Here is a 23,594-nt window from a genome sequence, read left to right as displayed (position 1 = left end):
GGTTTGCATGCAACTGATTCCTCTCTCTACTTGATATTTTTCTTCTTGCTTGCTGATTTTGAGATGTGGCAGATGAGGATACTGCAAGGAGCAATGTTTTCTCAAAAGATGGTCCCTCTTTCCATGAAAATATCTCCCACGTTTAATCTCTCCCAATTTAAACAATGGATGAAGTAGACTTCCTGGTTGCCTACTGTTGTGAAAAAAAGCCCTTAGGAGGATTTATCTCATGGTATCAGGATTGAACTGAAGACAGACTGTTGTAAGCTATTAGCAAGATAATTCTGTAATGACAAGTGGGATATTGGCCACACAACTTGGCCATCTTCTATTTAAGATAAGGCAAGAATTGTGCACACCATCTAAGAATCTTTTAAAACTTTCTTTTGTTTTGGAAAGGGAAAAAAGGAAGAAAGAAATATCTACATATAATATTTCCTCTCTTTTCTCCTTCTTTATGTCATGGAAAGGCTGCTCTTCAAGTAGGAGGTCATGGAGAGAGGTTACATCAGTGTCGGGAAGTGACTCTACTAACATATAAGTCCATCCCCATGCAAGTGGATGGTGAACCATGTCGGCTGGCTCCATCGCTTATCCGAATCTCCCTTAGGAACCAGGCCAATATGGTGCAGAAAAGCAAGAGAAGGACATCCATGCCTATGCTCAATGAGTAAGTTGGTTACATGTGCTTTTTGGTAGGGGCAAAACTTAAATGTGAGGTGAAGCTGCAGTGGCCGTCCAGGAATGAATTAAGGATGTAGCAACTATACTGAATCTGTATAACGTTGTATGAAGAATTTGAATGAGGCCCCTTCTTTTTTCTCAAAGCTTGCTCCTCACGTGTCTCCCTCTCCTATAATGACTGCCATGCTCCATATTAAGTATCTTGCACCTTCCCTAAAGATAGAAGAGATCATGCAACAAAATTTTCAGAACTGACCTTCATAAAAATGAATCTCTAATAACAATTAATCACACGAGTCTCTTTCTTTTAATTTCTATTTCCCATGATGTTCTTTCTTGGGCTGAATTTCCAGTTCTGCTTTAAGTCTCTTGAAATGAAATAGCATTTGTTGGTTGTGCACCCCACTTTTGGGCTCAGCATGCTAACTCATGTGTAAACCATAGATGCGAGGTCCTTGGCTATAAACTGTTGACATGGAGACATGATCACAACTTTCCAGTCTCTTGATTTAAAAGGCAAAGGGCTAATATGCACAACTAGATAGCTCCAATATGAGTGTGAGCTGCTAACTTTCCAAAAAACTGGAACGTAAAATTTGACCCTTCATGTAGTACATCCCAGTGGTGGGTTTCAAAATTGTTTACTACCAATTCTGTCGGTGTGGCTTGGTGGGCGTGGCATGGCTTGGTGGGTATGGCATGGCTTGGTTGGCATGACAGGGAAAGGATACTGTAAAATCTCCATTCCCACCCCACTCCAGGGGAAGGATACGGCAAAATCCCCATTTCCTCCCAATCAGCTGGATCTTGGGAGGCAGAGAATAGATGGAGGTGAGGCCAGTTAGAGGTGGTATTGAACCGGTTCTCCGAACAACTCAGAATTTCCGCTACTAGTTCTCCAGAACTGGTCAGAACCTGCTGAAACCCACTTCATTGCACTCTACTGTAGTTGGCTACAGCAGCGGCTCCCAACCAGCAGTGGGTTTCTCATTATGTTACTACCGGTTCGCCGTGTGCACACATAGTCGCTTCATGTGTGCGCGTGCCCGGTTTGTGTGTGTGTCTGCCTTCCGCGCATGCGCCCGGCATTCTGCACATGTGCTTTCTTCAGGCACGTGCCTTCCGTGCACGTGGCCGGCCTCAAATACATGCCTAAATAAGATGGCATAGAGCAGGGACAGGCGAGCCCACCCACTATTTCCGCTATTGTTTCGGGTGAACCGGTCCGAAATGGCTGAATACCACCTTTGCTCCCAACCTTTTGGGCACCAGGGACTGGTTCCTTGGTGAGAGGTTTTTCCGTGGACTAGAGGGGGCATGGTTTTGCATGCCACCCGTATCCACAGATGGGCTTTGTTTGTTTGCGCAGCCTGGTTTCTGGCATGCTGTGACCTGGTGCCGATCACTGACTGGGTGTTGAGAACACCTGGGCTATAGTGCACTGTGTTGGGACACCTTGTTCCTTCCTGGTCACTGCTTGTTGTCCTCATTGGCCTTTTTGTTCTTAGCTGGCAGGCACTTAATTTTCTAAAGAGTTTAATCAGAGGACCAATGAAACTGGATTTTTTCCTGAAATTTTTGTTATTATTTATTTTTTTTAACACAAAGAAAGCTTTAAAGATTTTGAAATTTGGTATTATTTTGTCCCAGCAATGTATCCTCCAATTTACTCCAGTCCTGCTTGAAGTGACTTGAAAGTTTTTCAGGTCTGTTTTTGTGTCTTTTACGAGACTATTTATTTTGCCTCCAGACTACTGAAATATCAAAGCAAGGATAAGAAGCTTCAGGTGGACAAGATTTAGCATCATTATATGACATTACTTTTTTCATTTGCAAGTGCTTTTATGCTGCTTCAATCCAAAACGAATCTAACATCATGCCACAGTTTTTCAGCTTTTAACCTTTTTTTCTCCAGTAAACTCTAAAACAACTTTTTAAGGTAGTTCAGTAATAATAAGCTAGGAAGCTAGGAAATAAAACTCTGAATGATGAACACTCACTGTTACAAGAAAGTTTAGAAAAATAGTATTCTGTAATATGGCAAACACATAATATATCAACTATGGCAGGGGTCATCACTAGTAAAGTAAATATATACTGTATTATAAGTCATGAGGTTCTTCAAATTGGAACGTTCTAGATCAGGGGTGTCAAACTGAAGGACCATGGGCCGCATCCGGCCCAAGGATGCTAGATCTGGCCTGCGGGACCACCCTGGAAAAGCAAAGGACTGGCTTGTGGTGCCTCTGCCAGCAAAAATGGAGTGTGCCTCCTTGGGAGGGCCGTGTGCCTCACGGGCTCTGTTTTGCTGGCAGAGGGCTGCAGGATGTTGAGTTGGCCACGCCCACCCCGGCCATGCCCACCCTGGCCGTGCCCGTTCACCCCCTTGAGGTCAAACACAACCCTGATGTGGCCCTCAATGAAATCGAGTTTGACACCCCTGTTCTAGATGCATTGAGATTATAACTTTTTGGAATCTTAGAATTTGCATTCCAAGCACATCTGTCATAAGGAACGCTGCTTTATGGATTTTTAAACTGTTATTAGGTCATATGGATGGAAGCTCATATTTTCAAGAAACAACCTCTTCTGAAAATTCTACACTCAACCATAGGTTCTGATGTCCATTGTATCCCATAGAAGAGGCATCTTTCCACCTCGTAGTACTATCACCACATATGATAGCCAGGTAGCTAGAATCATGCATTTAATAAAATCTATTATTTTCACCCTGAATCAAGGATATTGAAAATAGTTATTAAAGCTGGCAGCTGTTTCTGCTTTGTGTTTGTTCTTGGTGAAGGGAAATGATATAATGCAAGAATTATGACATATGAGCCTGTTTTAAGAAACTTGTGCGTGGTCCTGTCAGCATACATTGGATGGATTGAGATTGCATTTGGTTTTCATTTATCTTGTTTTTACTATTCAGAGTGCCAATGGCTCTACAAAATGTACAGTATATACAGATAGTTGTCTGCAAAACGTATTGATAGCTGACCTGGATAAAAGACAATGTTCTTTGTCATGTGGTACAATATTTGAGTTTTTGAATCCATAATGCCTATCTTCCTACTTCAGCTTCTATCACAGTGTTTATCAATCTTGACAACGTTAAGATCTGTGAAGTTTCACCCCTGGAATTTCCCAGACAGCATGCTAAGTGTTGAAGTCCACACATCTTAAACTTGCTCAGGTTGAGAAACAATGTTCTATCTGAACAGTCTGGTAGAAACTATAATTTCATTATGCAAATTATTGCCTATGGAGATTCTCAGTCATCTACTGTGTTTTCTCGAAAATAATCCTTCCCGAAAATATTTAAACGCATGCGCAGCTGGTCCCCACTATTTCCTCTGGTTAGGGAGACAGAGCTGGAAATCAAGTAAGACGGCAAGAGGAGTCCTGTCTTGCTCCACGCGCCCCAAAATAATAAGACCTCCCTGACAATAAGGCCAAGCGCTTATTTCAGGGTTCAAAAAAATATAAGACAGGGTCTTATTTTCGGGAAAACACAGTAGGTCCATGATGGCAAATCTATGGCATGTGTGCCCAAAGTGGCATGCAAAGCCATGTCGCCTGGCACGTGCGGCCTTGCCTGTTTGTCTTCTAGGTTTCTGGTGTGCATGCACGCACGACAATCAGCTGTCCTTCGTGCTTGCGGCAATGCCAAAAACCGGCCTGTGCATGCATGGTGGCCAGCTGATTATCGGGTGCGCATGCGCGCTAGAATCTGGAAGTTCAGCTTTTCCAGAGTGCGGCCATGATGAGCGCGCCTGTGTACGACCTTTCTGCGCAACCTTTTCAGCACTTGATGCTGAAAAGGTTTTCCATCACTGATCTAGGTCATGGTTGTCCCAAAGGTGCTTTTTCAAAAGGCAGCTGGGTTTTTTTTTCCTTGAAGACATTTAACTTCTCATCCAGTACTGAAGAATCTTCTTGGATGAGAAGCGAAACATCTTCAAGGAAAAACAAAGCTCAGTTGCCTTTTGAAAAAGCGCCTTTGGGATGATTATGCAAATGAAAGAATTCATGTCATTTGAATAATTATATTATGACATATGTAATGACACTTTTTGTCCTAGTCCTTCCACAGATAGCCAGTCCAACAAGGAGAAAGGGTGAGAGAAAGTTAAGGTCTGGAGTAGAGGATCTAAGTATGAACTATTTTCCTGGTTCAGGGAAAGAACTTCAACAACTTTTATTCTAAATCATTTCTCCTACATTTTTCTGCCAGTTTTATGCATATACATCCTGATTCCAACTTCTTTGGTTGAGACAGGCAATGCTAATAAAGAAAACAAAAGAGAAGCAGATTTGATTAAAAGAGACATGAGCTTTTAAAATATTTATTTTATATGCATAAAAGGGAAAAAGAAAAGAGGAAAGAAAAGACTCCCAAATGCTTAAAACTTTCATATGCTAATGAAAAATAGTCTCACACATAACATTTATGCCATCTTATATAATTAGATTCACATTTAAGTCACTTTACTGAATGATAAAAATGGAAAATGATCCATATAAACTACTATTTGCAGTCCAAATGCCTAAATGTCTCACAAAATATCTAGTCAAAAGAAGCATCTGTGCATAATTAAAAAGAATATGAGCATTTACAAAAACCAGTGGATCTGTCAGAACAAAAATAATATGTCAGATTCCTTTGTTCCAAAGGGAGCAATAATAGCATATTAACTAATAATGCATATTGCATCTTCAACCATTAGCTTCTCCAAAAAGGTGCGGAGACATTTATTGTCAATGAAATATGAGTTTTTATTGAAATAATTGTAACTTGGAAAGGGGTGTGAGTTCTGGTAGTAAACAGTTATTATAATTTATTGTTTGATATACTTGGTGAATGCCAAATATACATTTGGCATTCACTATGCAAAGTGAATGGTGAGTGTAATTATTAATGGCAGATTATGTTTATGTTTATTTTATTACTAAGTAACAGTATTGATATGCTATTGGTTTTTGAAGACTCTTTACAGCATAATACAAAAATAAAACATAAGCTGACGCCAATTAAATCTCAACCATTGAAAGCTCTTTGAAAGATTTTAATTTCAATTAATTGATTGATTCATTTTATGCGATCAAATAGTTGTCAGGTTCTAGCGATCCAGCATGTTGGCTGGGGAATTGTGGGAGTTGAAATCCACATATCTTAAATTAGCCAAGGTTGAGAAATACTGGTCCAAAAGAATACTATGACCAACGGTAGTGAATTCTGAAAATCATCTGATGCAAAACAGTGCTTAAAGAGAGAACTTGAAACTTTTATAAGTAAATGAGACCTGATTCAATGAATATCCTAATAGGGGAGGCCATGTATTAATTGGCATATCAAAATAAACCAGAGTATTGAACAAGGAATGGAGAATTATCAGCTTGTTTAGCTTAAAGCCTAATATTTATATTGAAATGATTAATGACCTGGCTTCTTTCCCTAGCTCAGAATGTAAGTTTTAAAAAAGGGACTCCAAGAAGAGTATGAAATGAATTTGCAAATATGTAACCTAGAGTATTTGGTTTAAATATTTCCAAATTCATCTGTAAAATCTTTGTTGGAAGACATGAAAAAAGGCATGTGAACATTGCTAAAACTAAAGCAAATTAGTTTGCCCTTTAAGAGTTGGAATAATAGTTAAATGATATGGAACTCAGATTTAATATACAGATTGAATCTGAAAAGGTTGAACATTTTTTTCCTGGTGGTTATTAATGATGGGAAGTGCCCTTCTATAGAAATGTATTGCCAAATTCCCTGGCTCTCAAAGTCAGTAATAAATACTGTATTTTTCGGAGTATAAGACCCTCTGGACTATAAGACGCACCTACCTTTTTTGATGAGGAAAACAAGAAAAAGAAATCTGCCTCTGCCTCCCAGCAATTTTGTCTCGTTACAGCAAACAGCCTGCTTTACTTTCATTTTCGTTTTCAGCATAGCTTGATTAGCACAAGGAAAAAATAAAAATCTGCTCCCAGCAATTTACCTCCTTGTAGCAAGCAGCAGAGGCCCACCCAACAATAGGCAATGGCCATCCCTGCAGCCTGAAACAGCTGGGAGTCGGGAGGCCAATCCAAATGACAATCAACTTGTCTTAATTAGGCTGTGCTGAAGCTGAAATGGGCTGTTTCTTCTTGCTGCTTGCTGCAAGGAGGTAAATTGCTGGGAGGCAGAGGCCAAAGGGTGGGGGCCAGTGGGTGGGCAGGACTACATTCGGTGTATAAGACGCACCCAAATTTTCACTCCCTTTTAGGGGGGAAAAGGTGTGTCTTATACTCCGAAAAATATGGTATCCTAAATACAAATAATTCATCAAAATACAAAGTGAAGTTGCATGTACATAATATTATTTTCCATAAAGTTAATAGGTAGCCTTTCTATTTTTTTTTAAAACCCTCTTTATAGTCTTGTAGATGATACTAAAGTCTGTTACTAGATTTTTGTGTTCCGTAATTCAATAGTAAGGCTATCAAAATGGTTAAGGCATATTGCAGTGTGTGGCAGCACTTAATTAACTTTGGATAATATTTTTTAAAAAGCTAAATAGAGTTGGACTTTTCAATACTTGGCAAGATACTGATAGAAAATCTCAGGGCAGCCAGCTAGATCAGAAAATAGAAAAAAAAAAACACCTTGGAAACAATTCTATAGTGTTGTGAAGAATATTATATGAATATGTAGATTCTCAGCTCAAGCAAACGTTTCCTAAACTGTCATTGAAAGCTTAAAAGATGGAAGGAGATGATACACATAATCAACGATGCTGTAATTAGAAAATCCAAGCATAGGAGACCTTTTATATTTGAGCATGAAATATAATAGTGGTCACTATTCAAGTTAAGAATATGAATTTATTTGCCCTGTAGCCTTCAGCTGCTTTCTTCCTGTGTATAAATCAGCTGGAAATGAAGCCATTTAAGAAATCTCTTTTGTAAAAGAGACTGGCAGAGCCAGAGGGAGGAATTAAACTAGGCATCAGTTTAGAGTCTTTACATAACTGTCAGATGTAAATGCCTTATTCTCCAATGTGTAAATAGTGTACAGACAGGGTATCAGGGGTTAACTTATTCTTCACTTCTTAATGTATTCATAATTCACCACTCCCACATATAGCTCCACCCATTGTATATATAAGGAGCTACCTACACCATTTCCCTCGCTTCTATCTGTGAATATTCAGTGAATATAGAATGCCTAATGTAAATAAAGAATATATAGTTAAATCTTTAACTCTTGTTGATCTTATTGAGTCTGATCCTGAAAATATTGCAACAAACTGGTAGCAGAGGATGGTTAATTGACTCAATAAAAAAGCTTTAAGATGTCTAAGAAAGATAGGCCCAACACCAGGGCCTACAGCAAAGAAATGGAAACGGAACAAGAAATAATCAACGAATCCACCAATGCAATTTCGAGAGAATCCGAAGAATACACCACTGAAGACGAAGAAATAATTGATGACCAGGAGGAAACCGAAATAGGAAATAACGAACTCAGGTCAGAGATATTAAAACTATTAAAAAGTCAGAAGAATGATGAAAGCCTCATCGCGAACCTCCAAGATATGCTGAAGAACAGCGGAGCAGCGAGAGAGAAAAACATCACCAATGAAAAACCCAAAGATCCAAAAATAGTGAGTAATATGACTGCGGAGAAAATCATTACAAAGAAGAAAAACGATGATCCCGCGCAAAAATTTGAATGGCGGCCATCTTGGTTTCAACCGGCCTCCAAGATGAACGAAGCAGAGCCAATCAGCAAGCTCAATTCAAAATTTCTGGCGCGAAAAATATTATCAGACAACGAAAACAAAAAGGAAGATTCAAACACCTCAGAAGAATCAGAACCAGAAAGCGAGGAAGATCCAACAAAACACCAAATAAAATCAGCGATGAAAACGCTCTTTGCTGCATTTGGGCCAAAACTGAAAATTACTAAAAAGACACCAAAAAAGCGAACGAGCAAGCCAATGCCTCAAGACCTGCCCGCTCCCATCCTGACTACTAGAACGCTGACGCCGGAACCCAGAGAGCCCTGCCGATACCGCCCTACGCCGCAGACCGAAGCAAGCACCAACGCTCTCAATAGAAGAGGAAGAACAGCCACCGTCGCCAGAACCCCCAAAGTCGAACCAGAGACCGACTCATCTGAAGAAGAGCAGAGCGAGCAAGCCGCAATGAGGAGAACCTTCCACGACGACGCCGAAGAAGAAATGAGCAACGCGCATGCGCGAAACTACGCTGACGATCCGGGAAGACATGAACAGGAGAGAAGATCATGCAGACTCGTAGCGAGCATCCCCACGCCGTTTTGCAATTTTCTGCATTTACGAGACCACGGACTACCTCAGGTTGTAAGTAATGGACCCAATAATGTCGGAAATTTACCCAGTGACTTCCCAAAACTAAGGGTTGATGGCATTAATTTACAAGAATGGTATCAACAGCTCCAGGTTGTCTTTATGAAGGAAAACTTACTGTTTTTTATCACTAGTCCCCCAAAAAGACCTTGGACACTAAAAATAGATTGTTTACACCATAGAGCTTTTTTCTTAATAATATCTAGTGTGTCTCCTGCAATGTATCACAGCATTAAGCCAAATTTGACTGTTTCAGAAATTATTCAATGCATGTTTAATTTGTTTCACAGTGACAGTGTAGCCACCACCACAAGGATATCTAAAGACTTCTTTTCATCTAGGATAAAACCAGGGGTTTCCATAAATGAACACGCAGAAGGTGTCAAAATAAAAAATTGTGAAAATTATCTGGAATGCTCAGTATGTAAATCTACAAAACTAAAAACTAGTCCCAGGCCAAAAAAATCTACCAGATCAACTAACAAAATTTTTGATTTAGTACACATGGACTTAGTTGGTCCATTAACCCCATCAATCACTTATAGGAAACGTTACTTCCTGACAATAGTGGACGATTATAGCCGCTATGGATTTGTTTACACATTAAAACACAAAGATGAAACATTTCAAAAATTTAAAGAATTTTACAAACGCATAGAAACACAACACAACATCAAAATAAAACAAATTATGACAGACAGAGGATGCGAATTCATGTCTAAAGAATTCTCACAATGGTTAAAAGACAAAGGAATGTTACATTACACATCTAGTCCATTTTCTCCGTTCCAAAACGGGATTGCAGAGAGAAAAAATTCCACATTACAAACCATGATTAGATGCACATTGGAAGATGCTGGCTTAAGCAAACAATTCTGGTCAGAAGCCTTACATTATTCAAATTACACACAAAATAGAACATGGTCCAGCATTATAAATAAGACACCATATGAAGTGATGTATAATAGAAAACCAAAATTAGCACACATGCATATATTTGGAGTCACAGCAGACGTACACATACCTAAACAATTAAGAAGAAAGGGAGAAAATGTGTCCAGGAGACTCAGATTTATGGGATATGAGACTGGCACTAAAGGATACAGATTCATTGATAGTAACAACAAATTTATAGTCTCCAGAACAGCTGTGTTCCATGAACAAGCTAACTGGTCTAAATTACATCTTAATGAAATATTCCCAAATAAACATGAAGATACAAAATCTCATGAGAAAGGGACTATAGAAAAACAAAATATCAACAAATATAGAAACAAAACTAAAACTTGGACAAATAGCCAACTCAAAATAAAGACAGACACACTAACAAAAAAGGAAGCAAGATATTTGCATGATAACGATAGTAAACCCGAGAAAATCATTAGAAACACCAGAAATCAAATGCCAAATAAATACAAGGATTATGTAATGCACATGAATGGTGAACCAACAACACCCAATACATACGAGGAAGTGTTAAAACTTCCTCACGAAGAAAAAGAAAAATGGGAATTAGCAATGAAGAAAGAGATGGAAAGTTTACAAGGACTAAATGTATTTACACCTGCATCTGCACCTAAAGATAAGACAATTATTGGTACCAGATGGATATATAAAATTAAGAATTTAGAGGGAGGAAATACTCTATACAAAGCTAGATTGGTTGCACAGGGTTATGCACAGAAATATCCAGAGGACTATACTGACACGTATTCCCCCACTGTAAGAACAGAGAGTGTCAAAACAGCTCTAGTGGTAGCTTCAGCACTCAATCTAGATGTATTCCAATATGACATACAGACTGCGTACCTACACGCAAAATTAGATAAAGAAATATACGTGAGAGCACCTCATAGTCCATACACAAACAAAAATGAGACTTGGTTGTTAAACAAGAGTTTATACGGGCTAAAACAATCTGGTAAACGGTGGTATGATTGTTTAGTAAAAGTACTCAAGACCATGGACTTCAACGCTACCACTGCTGATAATTGTTTCTTTGTCAAGAGGGGTGATGATTACATTGAATTTGTATTGATTTATGTGGATGACATTTTATACATAGGAAAACATAAAGAAAGAAGAGAAACTTTTGTAACTAAACTAAATGAACATTTCTCATTGAAATCTTTAGGCAAGGTAAACAAATACCTTGGTGTCCAAATTAATAAGACAAAAAGGGGATTCAAACTTACCCAGAGAGATAAGATCATAGATCTTTTAAATAAATGCAACTTAAACAATGCCAAACCTTGTGATACCCCTATGCAAACTGACTTTCTAAGGAATTCTGATGAATCTTCTCCCGAGTTCAAGGACAATACATTCTATAGATCAATCATAGGTTCACTCCTTTACATATCTAATTGGACTAGACCGGACATCGCTTTACCACTCAATTTATTATCTAGGCATGTCAGCAAACCAACAATGTACCACTGGGAAGCTGTTAAAAGAATTTTAAGATATTTAAAAGGTACACTAGACTTTTGTTTAATGTTAGAACCTAATGATATTAAAGAACCAAAGCTTACGTGTTATGCAGATGCAGATTGGGCTGGAGACACCTCATGCAGAAAAAGCACATCTGGTTATGTATTTCTCTTAAATGACTGTCCAGTTTACTGGTACACTGGTAAACAAGAACTAGTGGCTACTTCAACAACAGAAGCGGAATATGTTTGTTTATCCAAGGCCGCAAATAATCTTGTATGGTTTAATGATTTAATTTCAGATGTCTGGAAAAAACCTGCTCTGCCTTTTGTTATGCATGAAGACAATAAAGCAGCCATTGAAATATCTAGATCTGATGCCATTGGACAAAGGTCCAGACATATAGATATAAAATTTAAACATGTGAGACAATTATCTCAGGATGGATTTATTAAAGCAGTGCATTGCGACACTTCAGAACAATTAGCTGATATATTAACGAAGCCTTTACCTTCTAAACAGCATAAATACTTAACCTCTAAGTTGTATGTTTTGTATTGTCCTGAATCTGAATGTAACTGGTGTTGTATAACGAATCGGCATTTAGAGGGGGATTTGTCAGATGTAAATGCCTTATTCTCCAATGTGTAAATAGTGTACAGACAGGGTATCAGGGGTTAACTTATTCTTCACTTCTTAATGTATTCATAATTCACCACTCCCACATATAGCTCCACCCATTGTATATATAAGGAGCTACCTACACCATTTCCCTCGCTTCTATCTGTGAATATTCAGTGAATATAGAATGCCTAATGTAAATAAAGAATATATAGTTAAATCTTTAACTCTTGTTGATCTTATTGAGTCTGATCCTGAAAATATTGCAACAATAACCATAAAAGAATGAAGTCCAGCCTCCTTGATTGCCATTGACTCTTATCTAACTTTAACTACTGCTGACCAGTAGTAGAAGAAGATTCCTGTGCACAGGCTTTTAGCAATCAATCAGTTAATCAGTTCACATGTGGATCTTGTTTTTCATGCCTGAGATTTTAGATTTCAACTCCTTATTCATATTGTCTCTAATGCAGATAACACTATTCCTGATTGGTGGGTTCTTCTGCTTTTCCTTTCTTATGGGAAAGCAAGTTCCAAGGTGTATTCCTTTCTATGTCTTTTGAGGACTGGTGAAAAGAAGGAAAGGAAGAAAAATGAGTCAAAGACATCTAACATGAAATGGCTATCAAAGTCAGGAAGTGTGGACTGGGTGGGGGAGTGATGTGGGAAGGGTCATTTGCCTGTCAAAGCACAGGCCAGCCAATTGGAATGGAGGCAGTGGTGAAATTCAAATTTTTTTACTACCAGTTCTGTGGGCATGGCTTGGTGGGCATGGTGTGGCTTGGTGGGCATGGCAGGGGAAGGATACTGCAAAATCCCTATTCCCACCCCACTCGGGGGCCAGCCAGAGGTGGTATTTGCCGGTTCTCTGAACTACTCAAAATTTCCGCTACCGGTTCTCCAGAACCTGTCAGAACCTGCTGGATTTCACCTCTGAATGGAGGCATTTGTATAAGATAGAAGGGAGACCAAACACACACACCAATAGAAGGATAAACATGCTGCTGTTGAGGTAGCACAAGAAAACACAGATGGAATTCACTTTCTTGGAAGCTTAGGGGAAGACTGAGGTCAATGTCAGCTGTTCCTTTTCCTGAAACAAGAGAAGGTCCTGCCTCAAGATGGGGCAAGCAGAAAGTGCAGATGAATGTTAAAGTAACACACAGGTGAGCAGGAAGAAAGATCCATGGGGATTTGGCTTCCCATTTGAATTGCCTAATATCAGCTTGCTAGAATTTGCAATAGCATGAATAATTATTTTCAATAAAATTGGGCATGTCTATAATCTAGACATGGAACCACTGACTGTGGTTCAAAATTGGGAAAGGAGTTCGGCAAGGCTGTATACTGTCGTCCTGCCTATTTAACTTATATGCAGAGCACATCATGAGAAAGGCGGGGCTCGATGAATCAAAAATTGGAATTAAGATTGCCGAGAGAAATATCAACAACCTCAGATATGCAGATGATACCACTCTAATGGCAGAAAGTGAAGAGGCACTAAAGAGCCTCTTGATGAAGGTGAAGAAGGAGAGTGCAAAAGTTGGCTTGAAACTCAACATTAAGAAAATTAAGATCATGGCTCCTGGCCCTCTCAATTCCTGGCAAATAGATAGGGAAGAAATGGAGGTAGTGACAGATTTTATTTTCCTGGGCTCCAAGATCACCGCAGATGGGGACTGCAGCCAAGAAATTAAAAGATTCCTTTTGCTCCTGGGGAGGAAAGCTATGGCAAATCTAGATAGCTTACTAAAAAGCAGAGACATCACCCTGCCACCAAAGTGCGTATAGTCAAGGCTATGGTTTTCCCAGTTGCAATATATGGTTGTGAAAGTTGGACCATAAGAAAGGCTGAGCGCCAAAGAATTGAGGTCTTTGAACTATGGTGCTGGAGAAGACTCCTGCAAGTCCCTTGGACTGCAAGGCCATCAAACCGGTCAGTCCTAGAGGAGATCAACCCTGACTGCTCTTTAGAAGGCCAGATCCTGAAGATGAAACTCAAATACTTTGGTCACCTAATGAGAAGGAAGGACTCAGTGGAGAAGAGCCTAATGCTGGGAACGATGGAGGGCAAAAGAAGAAGGGGATGGCAGAGAACAAAGTGGCTGGATGGAGTCACTGAAGTAGTCGGCGTGAGCTTAAATGCACTCTGGTGGATGGTAGAGGACAGGAAGGCCTGGAGGAACGTTGTCCATGGGGTCGCGATGGGTCGGACACGACTTTGCAACTAACAACAACAACAATGCATCCAGTAGCTGACTGAGGAATTCTGGGAGTTGACGTCTGCACATCTTAAAGTTGCAAAGGTTGAAAAACTGTGCCCTAACCTGTAGAGCAGGGATGTCAATCTCAAGATCCATGGAATGCTTAAATCTGGCCTGTGGGGCCAGCCTGGAAATAGCAAAGGACCGGCCGCAGGGCCTCTGGCAGCCAAAATGCGGCGGGGCATGCACAGCCCCCCCACACCCCATTTTCAGCCTGGATGGCCTCCTGCAGCATTTTGCTGGCCAAAATGGGGCGCGGGGGGGCGGCATGGGGCTTATTTTGGCTGGCAAAGTGCTGTAGGAGGCATCCATCCCATCTCCCCCTCCCCCCCCGGTTGCCCCATGGAGAACTACAATGCTGATCCGGCCCTTGAAGAAATCCAGTTTGAAACCCCTGCTGTAGAGAACCAACTATGTTTATATATAATCTGGGTCTGCTATAAATGTGAGCAGATTATGCTACCTATGCCAGTGATTCTTCTTATCATTTGTCTTGAAAGTTTGTCCTGAAAAGCTTTAGGATGGGAAATGAGTGCATTTGCAATGTCTCTTTGCCAGGGCCCAAATAAAGGGTTGAAAAAAATTGAAGGACATACATAAATTTAAAGACATTTGCAAATCCTTGAAGTCCTTCAGCCTATGGTGTTGAATTTATTTATTGATTAGCCCTTGGGCCATATCAAAATGCAGAGTTCCAGAAACAAATCGTTACAAAAGTTTGGTAAAACAATTTAAATGAAATTGGAATAACGCACGATTAAAAATGCAATTAGAATAAAATGCGATCTAAAATGAAATTGGAATAAAATATAATCATTTGAGATACAATTTAAATATGATTAAAATTATATTATAATGTCACCCCTGCATCTACCCAATCAGTCTTAAAACTACTATTAAAATTACATTATTAGATCAAATGGTCTTTCCTACAATCTACCACATTCTGCTGCACCAACTTTGTCCTTTTTTCCATCAACTTTACCGCAAATTTGGCAATCCATTTCACCAACTGCAAGTCTATGGTGTTTCACACATAAGTGTTTTCAGACAGGATTCCTGCTTGCACTGCTAATTAAGTTGCATTGTGCACCAAGAGCCTTGGTGGAGCAGCGGACTAAAGCACTGTTAAATAGCACTTAGCTGCCAGCTGCCTGCAATTACTGCAAGTTCAAATCTCACCAGGCTCAAGGTTGACTCAGCCTTCCATCCTTCCGAGGTAGGTAAAATGAGGACCCGGATTGTGGGGGCAATAAGCTGACTTTGTATAAAAAAGAACACTGCTGGGGGGGGGGGGGGCTGAAAGCCCTACTAAGCAGGTATATACAAAAGTATGAAGGCTATTGCTTAACGCATTGTAAGCTGCCCTGAGTCTCCGGAGAAGGGTGGCGTATAAATCAAACCAATAAATAAATAAATAAATAAAATAAAATCCTATCTACAGTGGTCTTCTATACTGGATTCTCTTTTTTCTGGAAAGAAAAGGGTAGTATGGATGTTGATGTTAGAAGAAATATCTTTCTGGATTCAGTTCTAAGTGGGGAAAGAAAGACACTGGAAACATGGAGACTGCTTGGAAAGATGGTTTTAATGGTGGACAGGATCACATGCTTTGAAGATCTTAGGTGAAGAAAAAAAAAGGGCAGAGATGCTGAGAATGCCTGAGTTTTATACACTCTCTGGGCTTTTGAATTTGAGCTTGTATTCTGATTGGTTGTCAGACTCCCATGGGGCCATGCAAGGGCAACTCTGTAGGCTGTCCAGAGTCCCAGGCTTGGTTGAACCTTGCTGGGTGATGATGTAATGAAAGGGCTTTGAGCAATTCCTACTATGGCTCTGTCTGAAGGAGGTAGATCTCTGCTATGTAGAATAGACTGGCCCAGGCCTTAATGGCCCATGGACAAAGGTGGGGGGGCCTGAGTTTCTGCCTCCCTTTTAGGGGAAATATTCTGCCCTTTTAATATTTCCTAAAATATCGCATTTTCCTAGGAGAGGGGTGGGTGCTAACTTCCTACACTTATAAATAGAGAGTAACATTGTTTGGACCTCCATAAAATTCCATAACTTGGGAAAATTAATTGCATTTAAAAGCCTTGATTTTTCTGAAGAAAAGAACTAAAGGAATCATACAATTAGGGAAGCCAGGGTTTCTCTCTTTTAATAAACCACATGCAATTTGAGAACTGCAGTTAACAGAGATATCCTTACAAACTCTGAATTCATTCACAAGAATGTGTGTGTGTGTGTGTGTGCATATTGATAAGCAATTTTTGCAAAGATAATTTTGCCATTCCAGAAAAAAAGATTTAAGTGCCACCAATCTCTATGTTTGCATCCACATAGGGAAGAAAATATATATATTTGTTTATGGCTTTTATCTTTTGTGTCCCTTTATGTTCTGCATCGGACTGAATTAATCCAGGAAAAGAATGAGGTGCCCTTCACTTCCCGCTATTTCTAGGAGGGGGGAAAATGTGGTGATAAATGAAATAAATGAAAATTGGCTTTGTAGTGACAATACTGCAATTTTGCCAGACTGGAGATACAAATCTGATACATAATCGGAATGTCACTTTGAAGAGAAAAGTGCTATATTATCAGCATCCAGCTTCACAAAAAGGCATTTTCTGATCAAAAGACAACCTCCTGTTTCACGCATAAGCTCTGCAGCGATCTGAGATTGGCGATAGCCTCCTGTGACCCCGTGAAGAGAACATACAGGAAGGACCGTTGCTCAGGCCAAGGCCCAATTATTTCCTCACAGTGGCTTTTGGAGGTTTGCAAGTGGGAGACGGAAAGGTACAGGTAGTCCTCAACTTACAACAGTTCATTTAGTGACCATTCAAAGTTACAATAGCACTGAAAAAAATGACTTATGACCATTTTTCACAGTTAGGACCATTGCAGCATCCCCCTGGAATGTATTTGAATGAAATACAACATTAATTAACAGCACAAAATTGTTGTTGTTGTTAGTTGTGAAGTCGTGTCCGACCCATCACGACCCCATGGACAATGTTCCTCCAGGCCTTCCTGTCCTCTACCATCCTTTGGAGTCCATTTAAGCTCACGCCGACTGCTTCAGTGACTCCATCCAGCCACCTCGTTCTCTGCTGTCATCTTCTTCTTTTGCCCTCAATCTTTCCCAGCATTAGGCTCTTCTCCAGTGAGTCCTTCCTTCTCATTAGGTGGCCAAAGAGCTTAAGACCAAAGTTTAAAGAGTGATTTTTTTTTTGAGTAACAGAATCAAAAGGGGAGATTAATATGATCAATCTAATTATGTGTATTTGGTTTTAAAATTTACCCATTATGGAATGAGCCTTAGAATGGCAATATTAAAAACTATCCCTTTGTCCAAGCAATCCAAGTTGGAGTTGTAGAAATCTGCAAATGATACTTTCCATTGAAAAATGTTTAGTTTTAGTTATGGATTTTTTTCAGTTGTCTTTCAACTTTATCTTGTTCCTACTCTAGGTTATAATTTACTGACCTTGGGCTAAATTAAAGGGGGGGAGGGAATTAAGTTTGATGCCCACAAGTCATTTTGACTAAACATCAAGCAGAATAAAAATAAAATAAAAAGGTCACGCATGAAATGTACTTTGCAGTTCTCCAAAGCTCTATATATCCGGCGTAAACTGCTCTTGTGTTTGTAAGTCTGATCATTTTTAATTGAACAAGAAAGGGGATGAGAAGACTTTTATAATTTGAATGAACAATGAGATATTGTTCATTCAAATGTAATTTTATATTTGTATTACTAATGGATTGAAACCAGATCCTCTTCAGTGTGACTTATTGTACAAGTAGTGAAATAGTCAAGGGCCGGGGTGTCAAACTCGATTTCATTGAGGGCCGCATCAGGATTGTGTTTGACCTCGGAGGGCCGGGTTAGGCGTGGCCATGGTGGGTGTGGCTAGCTCGATGTCACTCATGTCAGGGGGGCATCTGTGGTGGCCAAGTGCTAAGGCAGAATTTCCCTCAGATCCTCTCTCCCTCTCATTATAATCTTCCTTCCTTCCTTCCTTCCTTCCTTCCTTCCTTCCTTCCTTCCTTCCTTCCTTCCTTCCTTTTCTTCTTTTTCCTTTCCTCTTCCCTCTTCATTCTCCTTTCTTCTTCCTTCTTTTCACTGGCAGAGGGCTGCCGGAGGCCATAGCAGCTGAAAACAGGGAGGCAGGGAGTCATGTGCAGCCTCCCCGGAGCTCCATTTTTATTGGCAGAGGCACAGCAAACCGCAGACTGGTTCTTTGCTGTTTCCAGCCCGGCCCCACGGACCAAATTTAAGCACCCTGTGGGCTTATGATTTATGACCACAATTGACCCCAAAATTTATATTGTTAAGTGATCTTTTGTTGAAGTGAGCTTTGCCCCATTTTACAACATTGCTTGCCATGGTTGTTAAGTGAAGCACTGCAGTTAATAAGTTAGTAACTTGGTTATTAAGTGAATCTGGCTTCCCCATTGTCTTTGCTTGTCAGAAGGTTGCAGAAAGGGATCACATGACCCTGGGATGCAGCAACGGTCATAAGTATGAATCAGTTGCCAAATGTCTGAATTTTGATCACATGATCCTGGAGATGTTGCAAAAGTTGTAACTGTGAAAAACAATCATAAGTCACTTTTTTCAGTGCTGTTTAACTTTGAACAGTAACTAAATGAATTGTAAGTCGAGGACTACCTGTACTGGTGTTGCAAGTAAGGATAGTGCACAATTTTGGCTGATCTTCATATGTATATGTGGGAGAGAAAGAGAGAGAGAGAGAGAAAGAGAGGGAGAGAACAAAATTTTTCTACTCCAATTTCAGAGCCTACAACAAATATTTTGTTGGGTCTGTTCAAAAGGAACACAAACATGTAAATGCATGTTGTCCTTGCTTAACAACTGGTTCCTTAGCAACCGTTCAAAATTATGACGGACTCCCCAAAAGATATTTATGACCTGATTTTGAAGGTCTAGTAACAGTTGCACATTCCTCTTGTGGTCAAGTAATCACATTTTGGGCCCTTGGCAACAAATTCACCTTTATGGCTTTTATAGCATCCTACAGTCATCTGACCGTGATTTTTTGTTTTTTTGCTGGTTTCTGGAAATTACTTCTGGTAAAAACAATGCTTTACAACCAGTTCAAAAAAGGCCGTAAAATCAAGCGCAGTTACTTGGCGTTCTATTTAATGACCACAATGACTTACAACTGTAATTCTGGACTCCATGAAAAGCATTAATTGAGGACTATGTGTATTCCATACTGGATTTTATCTTTTCAGATATGGGTAAAGCAGTGGTAGGTTCCAACCGGTGTTATCATCGGTTCTCTTCACGCACGCGCTTTGCGCGTGATCGCTGCGTGCATGGTGGCTTCACTTACATGCATGCCGAACTTGTGCTCCATGCAAGCACATTAGGTTTCTGCCCAGTTGAGGTGTGGCAATCCACTCTTCCGCACCTATCAGCTGGACTAAAAAACAACAAATAAAGGTAAGTATAACGTGGGGGCAGGTAGGAGGGCCCAGCTCCCAGTCAAAGAGAACCAGTTCGGTGACGTCACATCATCACCACTACCGGTTCTCCCGAACCGGCCCAAACTGGGAGCAACCCACCACTGGGGTAAAGCAATCATAAATCCTGTCTTAAAAATACATACATTTTTGGAACCTTCAAATTGGTCTGAGAAAGTTTAATACATATTTTAAGGACAATGCAATTCCATAGACTTGCTTTTAAAAGAAATGAAATGGACTTAAAAATAATATAAAAGAGCTGAGTTCTTTTCTTTTGTGTAGTGTTGGGAGGGTTTCCCAAGACTCTTGCAGTTTGTTTTAAAGGCTGCTTTGTCACTCTATTTATGTGACATATCAGAGGAAGAGGAGCCTCGATATATTATATGAAGAGTGCTGATGTTGCATACCCCTGCAAGCTGGTGATGAGAGAGCTGCATATTTGTAGCTTTGTTTGAAATTGTATCACCTGCTTTCTTTAAACAAATGACATCTTCCACCTGATTCCACTGGGGCCTTGTCTGACCTTTGTTCAGGAAAACACATCTTGGGGTTTTTCCCCCTCAAAACTTGGTTCTCCCCTGCTGCAAAATCCAAAACTGTGAGTTGTAATGACAAGGCCATTGGACTGATAACAATAAAATGAAGTGAAAGGAATGCTTGAGAGACGAATGAGGAAGTGGAGAATCCATTTATACTGAGATGGTAGCAGTTATTTACTGTTAGTCAGGGGTGGGCTTCAAAAATTTTAGCAAGGGGTTCTCTTCCCAGTTGCTGGGTGGGCGTGGCCATGATGGGTGTGGCCTAGTCGGCCTCCTGCACCACGGGGGGGCGGGGGTTTGCCCTCCCCGGGCTCCAGAGGCTTTCCTCGAGCCTCTGGGAGGGCGAAAACGGCCTCCCCAGGCTTTGGAGGCCCTCTGGAGACAGGAAATGGGCCTGTTTCTGGCTTTCCCGAACTTCCGGTAGGCCCATTTTTCACCCTCCCTGAGCCTCCACGCACACCCTGCACTTACCTGGATCCAAAACGGGCCACTTGGGGATTCCTGGGAGGGGAAGGGCCAGCCAGGATTGGGATTTGGGGGTTCTCCAAACTATACAGAATCTTAGATAAAGGTTTTCCCTGTGAACCCCCAGCAAGCCACCCCTGCTGTTAATAAAATGAACTGTAAATGCAATGCCTTTTCAAAACTGCCTGGGTTCAAAATATGCACAGCAGTTTCCCCATCATTTTGTACCTATATTTCCTCTCTCTTGTCCTCTAAAGTCAATAAGCGGGGACTCTGCATTACATTTTGAAGGATTATTGTTGTAGCGGCGATTGAAAAAGACCAGCATGTCCGAATACCAATATATTTGAAATACTGAGTCATACTTTGGGTGAGGTACTTGGCTCAATTGCTCTGATAGCGTCTGCCTTTCTCTATCAGAGCCCTTCACCTCTTGCCATTTCCAAGATTACATCATGCTACAAGAATCTCCTTGTGCTGCCGCTGCCTCATTCTGTGGTACCAGCACCATTTCCTTTCATTGTGCTTGCTGGTATCTATCACTGGCTTTGGGTTTGCTGCCCTAGAACTTAATATGCATCTCCATTGAGCTTGTATGTAATGCTTTCCTTTTGTTTTGGTTAAATGTTGTCTGTCTTTCTCTCTCTCTTTCTCTCTCTCTGTCTGTCTGTCTGGGCTTTTTTCTTGTTTGTCCATCTGTTGTGCTGTTCCTGCTGTGGCTACTCATTTCCTGCTGCCTATAGCATCCAAAAAGTGTCGCCCGTTGACCTGAGGAGAGTTTCGGCTCCCCCTGATTCTTTTACCATGTGAGTACTTGTCTTTCCCTTCCCTATTTTTAAATATCACAACCCCTTTCTTTCAGGCTCCACCTTCTCCTTCTCTGCATGGGTTCTGTAGCATGAATCCTGTAGGTCATCTGGAAATGCTTTCACCAAAGCTAGCATTTCCAGTAATGCAATGTGCCCACCAGTTCCTGAAACTGATACTGAACAAAAGTTACTTGTGCTAGTGTTGTTTGTTGAGAACTCTGATTACTTTCCTGAGTAATCGCAGGAAAGTTCATAGGCTAAGACGCTGAGTTTGTCGATCGAAAGGTTGGCAGTTCAGTGGTTCGAATCCCTAGTACCGCATAACGGGGTGAGCTCCCGTTACATGTCCCAGCTTCTGCCAACCTAGCAGTTCGAAAGCACGTAAAAAATGTAAGTAGAAAAATAGGGACCACCTTTGGTGGGAAGGTAACAGCTTTCTGTGCGCCTTTGGCATTAACCAGCCACATGACCATGGAGACATCTTTGGACAGCACTGGCTCTTCGGCTTTGAAACGGAGATGAGCACCGCCCCCTAGAGTCAGGAATGACTAGCACATACAGTATGTGCGAGGGGAACCTTTACCTTTACCTCCTTTTAAGTAACCTGATATAATACAAGCTTGCAGATTGGGTAATTCAATTGAAAGTAGTTACAGCCTGCCTTTTTTTACTTCTTCTGTTACCTGAGAAGGAAGGCCCTTGATGAATAACTAGCCACTGCTTCTAGAGACAATTCATACAGACTGAAGCATAACTAAACATTACTCTTTCTCAAGTTCCTGAGAGAGAACTGTTGTCAAAAAGCAACAGTTGAGCAGTTTTCTTTTCAAGGAGAAGGTTTGTTGGTGTATTACACATTCCTCTTTTCCTTCACAGGGTTCAGAACACATGCATTTCATTTCCTTGAAATGCCTGTTTCCCACATTGCCTTTAATAAACAAAATTCCCATTCCCATTGGAATTAACATTATTTCCTCATTGCTGAATTGAAATGCATTTTGTCTATTCTTGGGATGGAAGAAAAGTAGCCTGGTGTGAAATTTGCTGTCCTCATTTCCAATCCCTCCTCATCTTTCTGTTTCAAGTAGCTGCAGTCATCTGACTTTCTTACAACATAAAGTGTGACAAAGCATAGCAGATTTTAAACTCCTTGGGGCTGCCCTTGGATAGTGTTAGAATAAGAGGGAAAACACCAGGCTATGGTTGATGTAAAATGCCCTCAACCGATGAATGGGAATGAAAAAGAAAAGAAGAAGACAAAGTTGCAGGGATAGTGCAGAAAAAAGATGTTTTCAGGGCATGTTCTTTCCATATCATAAGCTATTCAGAGCAGAAATTGCTCAGAGGAAAGAATTATGACATATTTTACAAAGCACTGCGTCTGCTGATTCTGTTACATCGATATGTCAATCAATCAAATGCAGACTAAAAATTACAGCTCTTGAAGCACAGAGTTGGTGGTGAAATCCATGAATACTTTGCGTATTCTTTCCTGAAAGTATAAACAGATGTTATGGACTGAGACCACGATTGTACCAACTGAGTTTCATCCCACATTATGTACATCATCCCAAATAATGTCCTTCTGGCTTCTTTATGGACAATGCAAGCAGGTATAACCCAACTACTGTAGGTATGTAGGCAGGTAGACAGACAGACAGATTGATAGATTGATAGATTGATAGATTGATTGATTGATAGGTAGTGAGAGATAGAGATAAAGAGTTAGAGATAGAGGAAGAGCGAGAGAGAGATAGGGGGTTGAATGGAGGGAAGGAGGGAGTGAGAGAGAGGGAGGGAGGAAGGAGAGAGAGAAGAGAGAGAGGGATGGAGGGAGGGAGGAGAGAGAGAAGAGAGAGAGAGAGAGGGATGGATGGAGGAAAGGAGGGAGGGAGTGAGAGA

General features: G+C 40.5%; 1 protein-coding gene across 2 annotated transcripts in view; it reads left to right on the top strand.

Annotated features, from left to right (window-relative positions):
- DGKI (diacylglycerol kinase iota) overlaps positions 1–23,594 on the top strand; it is a 309,513-nt gene that overhangs the window by 194,764 nt on the left and 91,155 nt on the right. For both annotated transcript variants that reach the window (XM_087873744.1, XM_034403576.2), the window contains exons 20-21: positions 471–670; positions 21,627–21,689. In XM_087873744.1, coding sequence (XP_087729870.1) covers positions 471–670; positions 21,627–21,689 — 263 coding nt within the window. The remainder of the gene's footprint in view (positions 1–470; positions 671–21,626; positions 21,690–23,594) is intronic.

Source organism: Pantherophis guttatus, chromosome 7 (genome assembly GCF_059756535.1).
Source record: "Pantherophis guttatus breed Tessera chromosome 7, ASM5975653v1, whole genome shotgun sequence".
Lineage (NCBI taxonomy): Eukaryota > Metazoa > Chordata > Lepidosauria > Squamata > Colubridae > Pantherophis > Pantherophis guttatus.
The sequence above is the reverse complement of the archived record's forward strand: the minus strand, read 5'-3'. Positions and strand labels throughout refer to the sequence as shown.